At 43.4% G+C, this 17962-nt stretch overlaps 1 protein-coding gene across 1 annotated transcript; it reads left to right on the top strand.

Moving 5' to 3' along the window:
- The first annotated feature begins 7465 nt into the window (after window positions 1-7465).
- rplp0 (ribosomal protein, large, P0) lies at window positions 7466-16008 on the top strand. The gene is made up of 8 exons (XM_068005572.1): window positions 7466-7489; window positions 10574-10678; window positions 12150-12325; window positions 12431-12518; window positions 12957-13103; window positions 13814-13999; window positions 14463-14603; window positions 15795-16008. Exons 2-8 carry the CDS (start codon window positions 10625-10627, stop codon window positions 15936-15938), a joined length of 936 nt encoding a protein of 311 aa, XP_067861673.1. The 5' UTR covers window positions 7466-7489; window positions 10574-10624; the 3' UTR covers window positions 15939-16008.
- The last annotated feature ends 1954 nt before the right edge of the window (window positions 16009-17962 follow it).

Here is a 17962-nt window from a genome sequence, read left to right as displayed (position 1 = left end):
GATGGCAGAAAATACAAAACAATGGGAAATTATGTTTCAAAGCACTTAGGGGATTTTGAAGTGAGCAAAAGACCAAAGGCAGTAACTTTTGTGCAGTTGAAATTGATGATCATGCAAACCTCATAAAGGAGCAAACTGCAGAAGACTCTGGGATAAGCATGAAACCAGGCAAAAAGTGCATAGAGCTCATGGATTTCTTTGTCCTTAAAATAGAGAACTACTGATCACCCGCTTTTGCTACTTCCCCCCCCCCCCCTTTCCCCTTGCTCACCAAGTCAAACCTCGCCCCCAGTCCCCCCTCTCCTACCCATTAACCGCTCGCTCACTCTCCAGTTTCTCCCTCATCTCCCCTTATGCCCTCTCCAAACTCATCTTGTCCATGAGACCAACCTCCTCATCCTTCGACCCCATTCCCATTAAACTCCTGACTGCCCAACTTCCATTCGTGGCCCCCATTTTAGCCAATATTGTAAATAGTTCCCTCTCCTTAGGAACTATCCCCCTCCCTTTCAGAACCGCTGTTATCAACCCCTCCTCAAACCCACTCTCAACCCTTGTGTCCTCACTAATTAATGTCAAATCTCCAACATCTTTTCTGTAAGGTTAGTGAAAGTTGTTTCTCAGATCCATGCTTATCCCATCCACAACTCCATTTAAGTCCCTCCAATCAGGTTTCTACCCTCCCTCAGCTTCATAAGAAATAGGAACAGGAGCAGGCCAAATGGCCCCTCAAGCCTGCTCCGCCATTCAATAAGATTATGGCTGATCTTCTACCTCAACTACACTTTCCCGCCCAATCGCCATATCCCTTGATTCCCTTAGAGTCCAAATATCCATTGCTTTCAGCCTTTAATATACTCAATGACTGAGCATCCACAGCCTTCTGGGGTAGAGAACTCCAAAGATTCACAACCCTCTGAGTGAAGAAATTTTTCCTCATCTCTGTCCTAAATGGCTGATCCCTTATCTTGAGTGTATGACCCCTAGTTCTAGACTCTCCAGCCAGTGGAAACAGCCTCTCAGCATCTACCTGTCAAGCCCTCTAAGAATTTTATAGGTTTCAATGGGATTACCTCTCATTCTTCTAAACTCCAGAGAACGTAGGCCCATTCTACTCAATCTCTCCTCATAGAACAAGCCTCTCATCCCAGGAATCAAGCTAGTGAACCTTCGTTGCACCACCTTTAAGGCAAGTATATCCTTCCTTAGATAAGGAGACCAAAACTGTACACAGTACTCCAGGTATGGTCTCACCAAAGCCCTGTACAATTGCAGCAAGACTCCCTTACTCTTGTACTTCAACTCCCTTGCAATAAAGGCCAACATACCATTTGCTTTCCTAATTGCTTGCTGTACCTGCATGTTAACTTTCTGTGTTTCATGTACAAGGACACCCAAATCCCTCCGGACACCAACATTTAATAGTTTCTCACCATTTAAAAAAATTCTGTTTTTCTATTCTTCCTACCAAAGTGAATAACCTCACATTTCCCCACATTATACTCCATCTGCCAGCTTCTTGCCCACCCACTTAACCTGTCTATATCTCTTTGCAGACTCTTTGTGCACTCCTCACAGCTTACTTTCCCACCTAGCTTTGTATCATCAGCAAACTTGGATACATTACACTCGGTCCCTTCATCTAAGTCATTAATATAGTTTGTAAATAGCTGAGGCCCAAGCACTGATCCTTGCGGCACCCCACTAGTTACAGCCTGCCAACCTCAAAATGAGCCGTTTATTCCTACTCTGTTTACTGTCTGTTAACCAATCTTCTATCCATGCTAATATATTACCCCCACCCCCATGAGCCCTGATCTAGTGTAACAACCTTTTGTGTGGCACCTTATCGAATGCCTTTTGAAAATCCAAATTTACTACATCCATTGGTTCTATCTACCCTGCTAGTTACATCCTCAAAAAACTCTAATAGATTTGTCAAACATGATTTCTCTTTCATAAAACTGTGTTGACTCTGCCTAATCATATTATGATTCTCTAAATGTCCCATTACCACATCCTTAATGATGGATTCCACCATTTTCCCAATGACTGATGTCAGGCTAACTGGCCTGTAATTCCCTGTTTTCTCTCTCCCTCCTTTCTTGAATAGCGGTGTTACATTTGATACCTTTCAATCCACTGGGACTTTTCTAGAATCTAGGGAATTTTGGAAGATCAAAACCAATGATTCCGCTATCTCTGCTGCCACCTCTTTTAGAACCCCAGGATTGAAGCATCAGGTCCAGGGGATTTGTCTGTTTTTAGTCCCAATAATTTCTCCAGTACTTTTTCTTTACTAATATCAATTACTTTAAGTTCCTCATCTCATTAGAAACATAGAAAAATTTATGGCACAGAAGGAGGCCATTCGGCCTATTGTATCTGTGCCAGTTGAAAAGGACACACCCAGCCTAATCCCACTTTCCAGCACTTGGTCCGTAGCCTTGTAGGTTATAGCATTTCAAGTGCATATCCAAGTGCTTTTTAAATGTGATGAGGGTTTCTGCCTTTACGACCCTTTCAGGTAGAGAGTTCCAGACCCCCACCACCCTCTTGGTGGAAAACTATCTCCTCAGCTCCCCTCTAATCCTTCTATCAATTACTTTAAATCTATGCCCCCTGGTTATTGACCTCTCTGCTAAGGGAAATAGGTCCTACCTGTCCACTCTATCTAGGCCCCTCATAATTTTATACACCTCAATTAAATCACCCCTCAGCCTCCTCTGTTCCAAAGAAAACAACCCTAGCCTATCCAATCTTTCCTCATAGCTAAAATTCTCCAGTCCTGGCAACATCCTCATAAATCTCCTCAGTAACCTCTCTAGTGCAATAACCTCTTTCCTGTAATGTGGTGACCAGAACTGTACACAGTACTCAAGCTGTGGCCTAACTAGTGTTTTATACAGTTCTAGCATAACCTCCTTGCTCTTATATTCTATGCCTCGGCTAGTAAAGGAAAGTATCCCGTATGCCTTCTTAACCACCTTATCTACCTGTCCCGCTACCTTCAGGGATCTGTGGACATGCACTCCAAGGTCCCTCTCTTCCTCTACACCTCTCAGTATCCTCCAATTTATTGTGTATTCTCTTGCTTTGTTTGCCCTCCCCAAATGCATTATCTCACACTTCTCTGGATTGAATTCCATTTGCCATTTTTCTGCCCACCTGACCAGTCCATTGATATCTTCCTGCAGTCTACAGCTTTCCTCCTCACTGTCAACCACATGGCCAATTTTTGTATCATCTGCAAACTTCTTAATCATGCCCCCTAAATTTAAGACTAAATCATTAATATATACCACAAAAAGCAAGGGACCTAGTACTGAGCTCTGCGGAACCACACTGGAAACGGCCTTCTAGCCACAAAAACACCTGTTTCCTGCCACTGAGCCAATTTTGGATCCGATTTGCCACTTTCCCTTGGATCCCAAGGGCTTGAACTTTTTTGGCCAGTCTGCCATGTGGGACCTTGTCAAAAGCCTTGCTAAAATCCATGTAGACTACATCAAACGTGCTACCTTCATCGACCCTCCTTGTTACCTCCTCAAAAAAATCAATCAAGTTAGTCAGGCATGACTTTCCCTTGACAAATCCACACTGACTGTCCTTGATTACTCCGTGCCTTTCTAAATGACAGTTTATACTATCCCTCAGAATTAATTCCAATAATTTGCCCATCATCAAGGTTAGACTGACTGGCCTGTAATTACTAGGTCTATCCTTTTCTCCCTTTTTAAACAACGGTACAACGTTAGCAGTCCTCCAAACCTCCAGCACCACGCCTGTAGCCAGGGAGGATCGGAAAATGATGGTCTATTGCTCTGCTATTTCCTCCCTTACTTCTTGTAACAGCCTGAGATACATTTCATCCGGGCCTGGCGATTTAGCTATTTTCAAAGATGCTAAACCCCTTAATATTTCCTCTTTCACTATGTTTATCCCATTCAATATTTCACACTCCTCCTTAACTACAATCTCTGCATCGTCCCCCTCTTTTGTGAAGACAGACAGAAAGTATTCATTAAGATCCATATCCACATCTTCCGCCTCCATGCATAGCTTACCTTTCTGGTCTCTAATAGGCCCTACTCTTTCCTTGGTTATCCTCTTGCTCTTTATGTATTTATAAAACATTTTTGGGTTTTCCTTAATTTTACTTGCCAGTATTTTTTCATGCTCTCTCTTTGCTTTCCTAATTTCCTTTTTAACTTCACCCCTGCGCTGTCTATACTCCTCTAGGCTTTCTGCAGTATTGAGCTCTTGGTGTCTGACATAAGCTTTCCTTTTTTGCCTTATCTTACCCTGTATGCTCCTTGTCATCCAGGGGGCTTTAGATTTTGCAGTCCCACCATTTTTCTTTGTGGGAACATGTTTACTCTGCACCCCTTGAATGCCTCCCACTGCTCTGACACTGATTTACCTTCAAGTAGCTGTTTCCAGTCCACTTTTGCTGAATCACTTCTCAGCTTAGTAAAATTGGCCTTTCCCCAATTTAGAACTTTTACTCCTGTTCTATCTTTATCCTTTTCCATAACTATGCTAAATCTAACTGAATTATGATCACTACCACCAAAATGCTCTCCCACTGATACTCCTTCCACCTGCCCAGGTTGATTCCCTAAAACTAAATCCAGAACTGCGCCCCCCCCCCCCCCCCACTCTTGTTGGGCTTGCTTACGTACTGGCTAAAAAAATTCTCTTGAATGCAATTTAAGAATTCTGCGCCGTCTATACCTTTTACATTGATTGTATCCCAGTTAATATTAGGGTAGTTGAAATCCCCTACTATTACTGCCATATTGTTTTTGCATTTCTCAGAAATTTGCCTACACATTTGCTCTTCTATCTCCCTCTGACTGTTTGGGGGTCTATAGTACACTCCCAGCAGTGTGATTGCCCCTTTTTTGTTCTTTACCTTAACCCATATGACCTCAGTTGATGATCCTTCTAACATATCATCTCTCCTCACAGCCATAATTGTTTCTTTAACCAATATTGCCACCCCCCACCTTCCTTTTTTTATCCCCCTCTCTATCTCGTCTGAAAATCCTGTAACTGGAAATGTTGAGCAACCATTCATGCCCCTCTTTAAGCCACGTTTCAGTAGTAGCTAAGATATCACACTTCAATGTGTCTATCTGTGCCCTCAGCTCATCTGCCTTATTCACTAGACTCCTTGCATTGAGATATATCCCATTAAGCACTGCCAAACTCCTTTGTTGTCTATTTTCTAACCTTTGTTTCCTCTGCCTTCCAAACTTGCTTACTAATTTTCTGCCTTCCATTTCTAGCTCTGTTTCTCTCCCTTCTGAACCTATGCTCATGTTCGCATCCCCCTGCCAAGCTAGTTTAAACCCTCCCCAACAGCAACAGCAAACCTCCACGCAAGGATTTTGGTCCCGGCCCTATTGAGGTGCAACCTGTCCAGCTTGTACAGCTCCCACCTCCCCCAGAACCGGTCCCAATGCCCCAGGAATCTAAAGCCCTCCCTCTTGCACCATCTCTCCAGCTACGCATTCATCTGCACTATCCTCCTATTTCTATACTCACTAGCACATGGCACCGGGAGTAATCCAGAGATTACTACCCTTGAGGTCCTGCTTATTAATTTCTTTCCTAGCTCCTTAATATCTGCCTGCAGGACCTCATCCCTCTTTCTACCTATGTCGTTGGTACCGATATGGACCACGACCCTCCACCCCAGAATGTTCTGTAGCCGCTCAGTGATATCCTTGACCCTGGCACCAGGGAGGCAGCAGACCATCCTGGAATCACATCTGCAACCGCAGAAACGCCTGTCTGTTCCCCTAACTATTGAATCCCTTATTGTTCTCCTGACCTTTCTCCTCCACCACTTACAGCTGAGCCACCCATGGTGCTGTGGACTTGGCTCTGGCTGCACTTCCAGAGGAACCGTCTCCCTCACTAGAGTGAGATGTACTCAGGGGACTCCTGCACTACCTGCCTGCTCCTCCTTGTCTGTCTGCCGATCACCCAGTCCCTCTTTGCCTGCACTCTCTTAAGCTGTGGGGTGACCACCTCCTGAAAGGTGCTATCCACATAGCTCTCAGCCTCATGGATGCACTGTAGTGACGCCAGCTGTTGCTCAAGCTCCGAAAGCCAGAGCTCGAGCCCCTCCAGCTGACGTCACTTCTTGCACCTGTGGTTGTCCAAGACACTGGAAACGCCCTGGAGTTCCCACATGGCACAGGATGTGCATTCCATGGGACTGAGCTGCCCTGCCATGTCTCGATTTATTATATTATTAATTAAACTTAAGAGAAAGAAACTTAAAGACTTTTAAAAAGAAAACTCACCAGCTACTCACCAATCAACTCCTTCCCTGTGCTGACATCACTTTAGGTGTTTTTTTTACCTCTCATTCCCTGACGCTTGTGCTCCGCTCTCTCTCTCTCTCCTCCTTTTATCGCTGATCCCACGCTTCGCTCTCTCTCCTTTTATCGCTGATCCTGCGCTCCACACTCTCTCACTCTCTCTCCTCCTTTTATCGCTGATCCCGCGCTCCGCTCTCTCTCTCTCCTCCTTTTATTGCTGAACCCATGCTCCGCTCTCTCTCTCCCCCCTTTTATCACTGATCCCGCACTCCGCTCTCTCTCCTCCCTCTCCTTTTATCGCTGATCCCAAGCTCTGCTCTCTCTCTCCTTTTATTGCTGATCCTGCGCATAGACCCTTGGTTCCCCACTATTTCTGGTATGTTTTTTATGTCTTCTACTGTGAAGACAGATATGAGATATTTGTTTAAGGTCTCTGCCATTTCCTTATTCCCCATTATAATTTCTCCTCTCTCAGCCTCTAAGGGACCCACGTTTACTTTCGCAACTCTCTTCCGTTTAAAAAAATTGTAGAAGCTCTTACAATCTGTTTTTATATTTCTTGCTATTTATTCTCATAATCTATTTTCTACCACTTTATCAATTTTTTAGTCATCCTTAATCAATTTTAAGGTCACCTTTCAGATTTCCAGCATCCACAGTATTTTGCTTTTGATTCAGTGATATATATTGTTGTTCCTAGAGTTTTTAGAGCATCCTTGGAGCAGTGTAGAAGACCAAAAGTCAGAGAGGTCAGGAACATTAGGAGCTTGCTAAGGATGACCTAGGATTTGTTTCCATCAGGAATATTCTGGACTTTGCAATAACCCTTTCTGGGGTGGATTTCAGCTCCGAGACTAAATTAATCAGAGTGGGCGGGGCCAGTTCAAGCGGTCTCCGGACGCCGTGTGTAAGCACCTGGCATTTGATTGGAGCATCTCTTCCCTGGTGTCTGATTGGTCCGGCGGATCGCTCTATGATTGGTCGCGTTATTCCTCTTCACGATTGGTCACGTCTCCAGCAGCTTTGTTGTATGATTGGCTCGCCGTGAGCCGCGGTCTGCTCGGTGATTGGTGGTTTGCCGGCGGCGCGGTGTGTGATGGACGGGGACGCTCCTCCCCCTCTCTCTCTCTCTCTCTTTCCGAAGCTCTGAGGTGAGTGTGACGGAGCGGGGCCGCGTCCGCCGGGCGGGGAGAGGAGAGAGAGGCGCCGGGGCAGAGTGTCCGCTCTCAGCTGTCCCAGAGCTGGCGGCCAGGCCACAGCGGGATCCGGGAAGTGTTGAGCTGAGCTGAGCTGCGGCCGGGCGGTAGGCCTCGACCATCACATGGTGGTTGCTGGGCCTAGAACTCGGGCGGGCAGACGGCCTCAGCTTGGTTCCCAACACGTGTCCCAGGTTCTGCTTATTTCCACCCTCGGGTTCAAGTCTCAGCCGCCCTCCAGGCTGCCAACTACCTCCACAGTGTGATATAAATCCTGGACACTAGGCTTCTATTTTGATGGGGTGGGGGTGGAGGTACTTGTTAATTTTACATATACTTGAAATTTATTCGACTCATTCCTTGGCATAGAATCTCGAATCAGAATTTTAAAAATAAAGAACTTGTATTTATACAGCGACCTCAGGGCGTCCCAAAGCGCTTTACAGCCAGTGAAGTACTTTTGAAGCTTCACTTTTAATGTAGGGAAGGTGGCAGCCAAAATTTGCACGGGTGGGGCCACAAACAGCAATAAGATAATAGGCTAAAAGGGTTAAACTATGAGGACAGGTTGTACAAACTTGGCATGTATTCCCTTGAGAATAGCTGATTAAGGGGTGATTTAATTGAGGTGTTTAAATTTAAAAGATTTGACAGGATAAAGAAGCAATTTCCTCTGGTAGGGGAATCCAGAACAAGAGGCAATTCAGGGTGAAATCAGGAAGCACTTTTTCACACAAAGGATAGTAGAAATCTGGAACTCTTCCCCAAAAGGCTGTGGATTCTGGGGGTCAGTAGAAACTTTAAACACTGCGATAGATAATTTTTTGTTAGGTACGGGTATCAAGGGATATGGAGGAAAGCTGGGCAAATGGGGTTAAATTACAGATCAGCCATGATCTAATTGAATTGCAGAACAGACTCGAGGGGCTGAATGGCCTGCTCCTGTTTCTATGTTCCTAGTGATGTTGCTTGAGTGATAAATATTGGCCAAGACACCAGGGAGAGCTCCCCTGCTCTTCGAACAGTGTCTTGGGACGGGGACCTTATACGTCTGTCTGATGGGGGCCTCAGTTTAACATCTCAACTGAAAGAAAACACCCCCCACAGTGCAGCATTCCCTCAGTAGTGCACTGAAATGTCTGCCTAGATTATGTGCTCAAGTCTCTGGACTGCGACTTGAACCCATCGCCTTCCGACTCAGGCGAGAGTGCTACCACTGAGCCAAGGCTGACGGTGTGGAAGGAGACCATTGTGCCTGTGGCAACTCTGCAAGATGTATTCATTTAGTCTCTTTGCCCCATACCTGTCTAAAATTATTTAAATTTTTATCACTTCCTCGATGAAAGCTATGATGTGGAGATGCCGGTGATGGACTGGGGTAGACAAAAGTAAGGACTTGCACAACACCAGGTTATAGCCCAACGGTTTTATTTTAAATCACAAGCTTTCGGAGCTTTCCTCCTTCGTCAGGTGAGTGAAGGGTTCTAAAAATGCATCGCATATATAGTCAGAGTATATATGCTCTGACTATATATGCTATGCGTTTTTAGAACCTCTCACTCACTCACCTGACGAAGGAGGAAAGCTCCGAAAGCTTGTGATTTAAAATAAAACCGTTGGGCTATAACCTGGTGTTGTGCAAGTCCTTACCGATGAAAGCTGTTATGGATTCTGCTTGTACTATTTCTGGTAGGGCATTCCACATCTCGGTTTACCATTACCGCCTTGTGTTTGTACTCTACAGCCTTATTTATAAAACAAAGGATCCATTGTTTTAAAAACATCTTTGTTAATTATTTCTTGTACTTTTAAGGATTTATGTATCTGAACCCTTATGTCACAAATTATTCTGCTCTTTTTAAAAAAAAATTGGTGGCCGGTGCAGGCTAGCGGGTGATCGTGCATCATTTATTGTTCTGTTGTGTGTTGCCAGTTTGATTCTCCACCTGAAGGTGTTAACATTTTGCTGTGGTATGGCTGATAATTGCCTGCTATCCTCTAATACTGTGTGTGAGGGTCAGGAGGGAAAATATTACACCGAAGCCTGATTCTATCATGCACTTGCATGTGCTTCCAGTGGAGTTTGCTAGTGGTCAGGAGTGGAAATACTAGTTGATTCAGCCATGGCTCAGTGGTAGCTCTTTTGCCTTTTGAGTGAAAAAGTTGAAGGTTCAAGACCCACTCTGACAATTCATTGTAGTACTGAGGGAGTGCTGCACTGTTGGGGGCACTGTCTTTGAGATGAGATGTTAAAACTAGGCCTCATCTGAAGAAGAGCAGGAGTGTTCTGGTGTCCTGGCCAATATTTATCCCTCAACCACCATCACTAAAACAGATTATCTGATCATTTATCTCATTGCTGTTTGAGAGCATGTTGTGCTCTCAAACAGCATTGGCTGCAGCGTTTCCCTACGTTACAACATTGGCAGAGAGGCATTTTGGGACATCCTGAGGTTGTGAAAGGTGCTATATCAATGCAGTTTCTTTCTTTGATTCATTTTCTCTCCCGATAAATTGTTTTGACCACAGCTGCAGCTAACTCAGCAGACTAGGGGTCAAATATGGTACCTTCCTGACTTGTGGTTCACTGAATAAATATGCTGAGAAATCTTGGGAATTTATAACACCACCCAAGGGTGGTAATTAATGCTGAACTACAGGTGTGTGGATACTGGTAGTTCACTGGCAACTTGCTCATGTAGCAAGTGAACCATGGCAGTGAATATTGACAGGCTGTTAAAGCTACTGGAGGGAGCGTTTCACAGCCAATCTGAATCTGTCTTTCTCCAGCATCCACTAATACATTCCAAAAGGGGTTGCTTATTGACAGGAGTAAGTATCTTTGCTAATTGCATTCAGGGTACTAGTCATATATTTCAGTACCACTATTGAGGGAACTGGTGTATGCTTTTAAAAGGTAACGGATGGTATCTATCCTCAGGTAATTGTATAATTTTATTAGCTCTGCCTTCATGAGGAATCTGTACCTGCTGTTGTCTTGTAAATCCTTGCCTCATGGTTTTTCTCATTGTCTTGCAGTAAAATCTTGTCTTTAAACCAATTTGTGGCAATCCTTGGAAGCACTTAAAGATGCCCAGGGAAGACAGAGCTGCGTGGAAGTCCAACTATTTTATAAAAATTATCGTGAGTATTACCTTCTATTTCACCATTAGTTGTTCAAGGTGCTTGTTTTCTTTGTAGTCTTAGGTGTATTAGCAGAGTTGCACCGGGCATTGGAGAAAGACCCCCTGAAGTAACCAAACTGAGGAGCAGCCACAGTGTAGACGGGCTGCCAATCTTACCCAGTGTGGTTGATCAAAGTGATTTGGGGCTAGATCTGATACAAGTGGGGTTGACTAATAGAGCAGTGTGAAACTGGGACAGAAATTACTTACTGACCATCAAAGGCCAATTGCAATAAACGTTAGATTTTAATGGCTCTTCAAGGTACTGTTGATGTGATGTCTGGGAGAAGAGGCACACAGATGCAGTAAAAAGGGGAGATCAGGTCTTAACATAATTGGAGCTCCTCTGATGTCCAAATATGGTTGCATAATTGTGCCGCACTAGTATTAGCATAGCGGCAGAAATATTGGTTAATTAAGCTGGGTTGTTTGAGGCCTTAATTGCAATGGCATTTTTTTCCATCCAGTTTTCAGGCATTAAAATGTGTTTTGGGTATGTGAGGTTTTGTGATGGATTATGGATTGAATGGGCAGGTTTTGCTAATGAGTGACTGCTGGCTTTTCATTCCACCTAATTCAATGATTCGACATGGAGTTTTAATTGGGGATTTTGTTGGTAGGTGGGGGAGATGTTCATTTTCAGCCACGGTTATTCACGTGATTCAATTTGGTTTTCTTTCCTAAAGGTGTGTTAATGCCAGAAATGCACATGCATGTTTGCTAACTGATTTTTATTTGGTGTGTGGGTCGGCCAAGCATTGAGATCTTGGTGGAAGTGCTACTATTGGCCTCAGTAGCTGTGGGTTACGGAGTAGTAAATTGGTTGGAGTCCCTGCTTGGGGATTCTAGGAGTAGGGGGCACAGTCTAAAAATTAAAGCCAGACCTTTCAGGAGTGAGATTAGAAAACATTTCTACACACATAGGATGGTAGAAGTTTGGAACTCTCTTCCGCAAATGGCAATTGATGCTAGCTCAATTGCTAAATTTAAATCTGAGATAGATAGCTTTTTGGCAACCAAAGGTATTAAGGGATATGGGCCAAAGGCAGGTATATGGAGCTAGATCACAGATCAGCCATGATCTTATCAAATGGCGGAGCAGGCACGAGGGGCTGAATGGCCTACTCCTGTTCCTATGTTCCTATTATTCAGTGACTCCTGTTGGAAATGCTGGTGTGTGGACCTCGGTTGTTGACTGGACCGGGTTGGGATGCTCTGCAAATGAATTAAAAATTGCTGATCTACACTATTAAGCTAATGAATGATAACCATTTGAGCAAGATGCCCTGCACCCCAGCAAGGAGCCATTTCCACAAGAAGGAAGAAAATTGGCCTCCCACATATTTGGGCTGTTTTATATGAAGAAATGGGCCACTGATTGGGATTTGACAGGCTTGTACATACTTACACTGTATCTAATCTCTCTCTAGCAACTATTAGATGACTATCCAAAATGTTTTATCGTTGGAGCGGACAATGTTGGCTCCAAGCAGATGCAGCAGATCCGTATATCGCTGCGTGGTAAGGCTGTTGTGCTGATGGGCAAGAACACCATGATGCGAAAGGCCATCCGAGGTCACTTGGAGAACAATCCTGCTTTGGAAAAGTAAGCAAGCTGGCCAAGTATGAATTTTATGGGCGGTTATGACCATACGTGAATTGTGCTTGATTTGTGCGTGTAGTGATGTACAAATATCATGTTTCTCTCCAGGCTCCTGCCTCATATCCGTGGCAATGTTGGCTTTGTATTCACCAAGGAGGATTTGTGTGAAATCCGTGACATGCTGCTGTCCAACAAGGTAAGACTCTTCGACAGCTGTTCCGATAAATTTAAAACATTGAAAAGAGGCTGATCAATGTAGAGATCTCCTTTTATAGAATTCATTGATGCATTTTTTCAATATGATTAAACTAAATGTATCTGGTTTGTTCCGTGCTGATACAACATCCCTCTTTCAATGAATATACTTTCTGGGCTGCTTGTAATGTTGGGGGAGGGGGAAGAGATAGAGGAAAAGAATTGGTATGTCATTGATAGCATTGGCCTAGTGAGTCTATCTCTATCTGTAAAAGGGCTTTGTTTTGTAGAGTTTTCTCAATGATTTATGTTTTTGAAACACAAAATGTTAATGTTGATATCAAGTTTTATAGTTCTGCTAAGATCACCCCCTATTGTTTAATGTCAAGTCATTTTGTCTTTGTCCCACCAGTGCTGAATTTCTTGTGCTCTTCCACAGGTGCCAGCTGCTGCTCGTGCTGGTGCGATTGCCCCTTGTGAGGTCACTGTGCCAGGTCAAAACACAGGCTTGGGTCCTGAGAAGACCTCCTTCTTCCAGGCTTTGGGCATCACCACCAAAATCTCCAGAGGTACCATTGAAATTCTGGTGAGTGCTGATGAATGGAGGTACGGACCTGACCTCAAATGTGTTTTGCTTTATTTGTGGTTTTCTTTCATCTATGTCATGAACTGGTGGCAAAACCTCCTGCTTATTACTGTTCTTAAAGTTCTTAGTTCTCTTATCAGTCTTAACGATTTGCTTGAAAGTTGACAGGCTTGCTTCTGTGATTTTCTGAAGCCAGGGCAGTTTTTGTGATTTCCCCCCCCCCCCCCCCCCCAATTGAATTATTAGGGTTTTATGACTGAGTCAAGTTCAATTTTTATTATAGAATTCTAGAATTTCTGGAGACTCCATTCTGTGTTTCCATTCATTTATTATTATTATTATTATTATTATTATTATTATTGTGACTGAATAAATTTTATTTTATTAGGATTGTGGGATTTTTTTTAAAACTGGTGTTTGGGAGATTACGTTTTGAGAATTTGTCCACTTTTATCTGAAAATATAAATTGATGGCCTTTCCAGCTTTCTCCTTACACTCAGAAAATGTAACCCTGAGTTCTCCCCTAAAATGAATTCATTCTAATCCCTGACTGGTGTTTATAGAGTTGGACTAAGCCGGACGGTTATAGTGCTTGTTTTACCTTTGAAACTTGAATTAATTCTCGATGTGCTTTCATTTACTGTTAGAACTGCAGTTTATTGTAAACCTGTTGACTTCTATCCTGACAAATGATTGTCTTGTCCTGTAGAGTGATGTACAACTCATCAAGATCGGTGACAAGGTGGGAGCCAGTGAAGCCACTCTGCTGAACATGTTGAACATCTCTCCCTTCTCCTATGGCTTGGTAATCAGGCAGGTTTATGACAATGGCAGTGTGTACAACCCTGAGGTCCTAGACATCACCGAAGAAACTCTGCAAAGGTGTTTCCTAGAGGTATGTTGAATGAAATTACCCTGGGCTTCTTGTTGCTAGGGATTTCATAAATGGAAGATCTTGGTTGCAATGGATTCAGCCTATTCTGCTGGTTTTGCCTATTATGCAAACAAATTTGTGGGTTCAGTGAGTTGAAATTGCAAAATATTAGCTCCCAATGATCTTTCATCAGCCAAGCTGTTAAATGCTATGTCACATAGTTTTGTCTAGATTGGATTCTCTTGGCTATTCAGTTACAAATGGCTGGTGTTGTTAAATGACCAGAGGGAGCAGTGCACAGGTAGGATTGGGATTTCAGTTAGTGGTGTCTTGACCTGGGATGAGACTACACTACATTTCTTTGGAAAACTCATTTTCTTGATGGTGTTTTGATAGTTTCCCCATGCTTGCTGCCATTCTGCAGTTGGGTGTCTTAACAGGACAGTGTTTTCTTTCTTATTAATGGTATCAATTATTTTCACAGGGAGTTCGCAATGTGGCCAGTGTGTGCCTGCAGATTGGTTACCCAACCATTGCCTCTATACCACACTCCGTCATCAATGGCTACAAGAGGGTGCTGGCTGTTGCTGTGGAGACAGACTACTCCTTCCCATTAGCTGATAAGGTAATGGTAGAAGTGTCTTTAAGTTGAATTCCAACTCTTCAAGTATAAATGGATCCACTGTCTTAGAGGTCATTCAAGATAATTATGGATGAGGACGCCCATTCAGCCCATCTTAGTTCATGCATCCCAAATGACCCTAAAGCTCCCCCATTGTAGCATTTAATTGGTTCTTAAATGATTTCTGTGTTTACGCCTTCACTGCTTTAACTGGGAATCCATTCAGTTGTGTTCATAGAATCTTACAGCACAGAAGTATTGATCACTCTGAAAATCAGCTTTCTGATATCATTTGCTGTTAACTAGTTTGAACTTGGGACCCCCTTATCTACCTCTTTCGGATTATCTCTCAGATACTTCCTTTCAAGGCTGAAACGTCCAAGTTGTTTCCATCTTTCCTCATAAGCTTCTAACATTAAGAATCAGTCTTGTAGCATTTCTCTGCAATTCCATTAATGCTTGAATGTCTCCCTTGTGTATCAGTGCCCAGAACCTGACACTGTAATCGTGATGTAGTCTGACCAGAGCATTCCACAGTTTGATTATGACTTGTTCTGACTTGTGTTGTACTGTTTCAGCTCAATGTGGTTCAGCTTTATTGATTGCTGCTCTGCATTATTTGGACATGTTCAGCGTTGTCTACTTAGACTCCTGGGTTTACTGCTAGCTGACACCCTGACAGTGTAACGACATAAATTTTGGCCAGTCTGCCTGTGAAGCTAATTCCAAAGTTTAATGCTGCATTAAGCACTGCTGCTTGTCTGTAACTGCACATGTGCAATCAGCAACACCTACTGGGGTTTTTATAGGTGGATTTCAGCTCGGGTTAGTTGCATTTCTAGTGTTTGTTCTAGATATTGTAGATGCCCTGAGTAATAAAATAGATGGAGATTTTTAAGTTTTGCATTTTAAATAGAAGAAAATGCTGTAATTTGTTAAACACTTATAGGTACTTGAATGCTATTTTGTAAAAAAATTGTGCCCAACAGATTGCAATTATTCATTGTAGTGAACGTGATTTGTTACTGTTGCACAGATGAAAAGCAGTTGTTTTTCAAATTTCTCTTTTAGATGTCTGCTAAGACATTAGGCCACTGCCAGTATACAGAGGTTGAAATGTGGCGTATTATTTTGCAATGATTGTGAAAATTAGAAATGAAATCTAACAGCAATTTGTTCCTTGTTCTTAAACAGGTGAAGGCTTTCCTGGCTGACCCGTCAGCTTTTGTGGTCCCTGTTGTCGAGGAGGCACCAGTTGCTGCCAAGGAGGAGGTGAAGGAGGAGAAGGAAGAGTCTGAGGCATCAGATGATGATATGGGCTTTGGTCTGTTTGATTAAAACTCAGCTAGCCACCTCGGTATGGCTAAACGATCAGTCTGACCAAAATAAAGCATTTTATCAATAGAAACTAGTTTGTGGGCTCGCGTTTATTTGTGTTCTGTTATATGCTTTTTCTTATTGGCTTCTCATGTTCATTCACATATTTATGGAGCTAATCTGTTTTTATAAAAATTAAACCTATTTTTCAACTGCATGCAGCTCAAATGCTGCAAGCTTAGAAAAGGAGAAGTTTCATGTTGGGTATTTTGGATTTATAGCCAATTTGCACTTGGGGAATCTGGCCAAGCAACTAGGCTGAGGAATGCACCTGGAGGTTAACATGGAAACAATTGGTACATGAGATACATACCCATTAGCAAAGTTTGAGAAAATGTGATTATCAAAGTATAATGTCAATGGGACCCTGTAAATATTGAGGCTTGCCTGGGACTGGTTGTAATTTCGAAACAAAGACAAAAAATGCTGGAAACAAATCAGCGGCTCAGATAGTTTCTGTGGAGAGAAAAGACCATGCACGAACAGAAATAAAATATCCTGTAAAGTGCCTGGTATATGGCTTTTATTTCCCTTATGTTTCCTATTCTCTTATGTTAATGCCATTTCTGCCATTTAACCATTTCCACTTAAGCCCTTCACAGGTCATTTTGTTTTCTCGTACATGTGTATTGTTTCCTCCCCATTCCTTTTACGTTTCTTGCATGTTATTCGTCGGTAATATCGTCCAGTTTTGGAAAAGGGTCTTCACCCGAAACACTTCTCGCCATACCCGAAACACTTCTCGCCACAGATGCCAACTGACCTGCTGAGTGTTTGTAGCATTTTCTGTTTTTATTTGATTTCCAGCACATACAGTTCTTTTGCTTTTTCTCCAAAAAGGTAGGCAGACAATGTTTTTAATTAGTACAGCAACAGGAGCAATGTGCTAATGAGTTGACCAGTGCAGACAAATATAGAATACAGAATTCTCAAGATGCTGGCATGTGGTATGGCCAGCCTGAGATAGATGATCGTGTTGGACCCCCTTGAATTGAGAACTCAAATGATTTATTTGCTTGAGGTATGGCAATTTTTGGTTTCTGTGGTGGCTGCTTTGAGCCTGTTATATTAGTTTGAAAACCTATAATCTAGACTTGATAGGGAGACGTTCCAGAGTTTGTTCCAAATGCATGCAGTTAGAATCACAAAGTGAAGTGAAAAGACTCAGAATTTTTTTTATTTGTTCATGGGATGTGGGCATCGCTGGCAAGGTCAGCATTTATTGCCCATCCCTTGAGAAGGTGGTGGTGAGGCACTGCCTTGAACTGCTGCAGTCCGTGTGGTGAAGGTTCTCAGAGTGCTGTTAGGAAGGGAGTTCCAGGATTTTGACCCAACGACGATGAAGCAACGGCGATATATTTCCAAGTCGGGATGGTGTGTGACTTGGAGGGGAACGTGCAGGTGGTGGTGTTCCCATGTGCTGCTGCCCTTGTCCTAGGTGGTAAGAGGTCGCGGGTTTGGGGGGTGCTGTTGAAGAAGCTTTGGCGAGTTGCTGCAGTGCATCCTGTAGATGGTGCACTGCAGCCATGGTGCGTTGGTGGTGAAGGGAGTGAATGTTTAGGGTGGTGGATGGGGTGCCAATCAAGCGGGCTGCTTTGTCCTGGATGGTGTCGAGCTTCTTGAGTGTTGTTGGAGTTGCACTCATCCAGGCAAGTGGAGAGTATTCCACCACACTCCTGACTTGTGCCTTGTAGATGGTGGAAAGGCATTGGGGAGTTAGGTGGTGAGTCACTTGCCACAGAATACCGAGCCTCTGACCTGCTCTTGTAGCCACAGTATTTATATGGCTGGTCTAAAGTTTCTGGTCAATGGTGACCCCCAGGATGTTGTTGGGGGATTCGGCGATGGTAATGCAATTGAATGTCAAGGGGAGGTGGTTAGACTCTCTTGTTGGAGATGGTCATTGTCTGGTGCGAATGTTATTTGCCATTTATCAGACCAAGCCTGGATGTTGTCCTGGTCTTGCTGCCTGTGGGAACGGACTG

This window comes from Heptranchias perlo, chromosome 25 (genome assembly GCF_035084215.1).
Source record: "Heptranchias perlo isolate sHepPer1 chromosome 25, sHepPer1.hap1, whole genome shotgun sequence".
NCBI lineage: Eukaryota > Metazoa > Chordata > Chondrichthyes > Hexanchiformes > Hexanchidae > Heptranchias > Heptranchias perlo.
The sequence above is the reverse complement of the archived record's forward strand: the minus strand, read 5'-3'. Positions and strand labels throughout refer to the sequence as shown.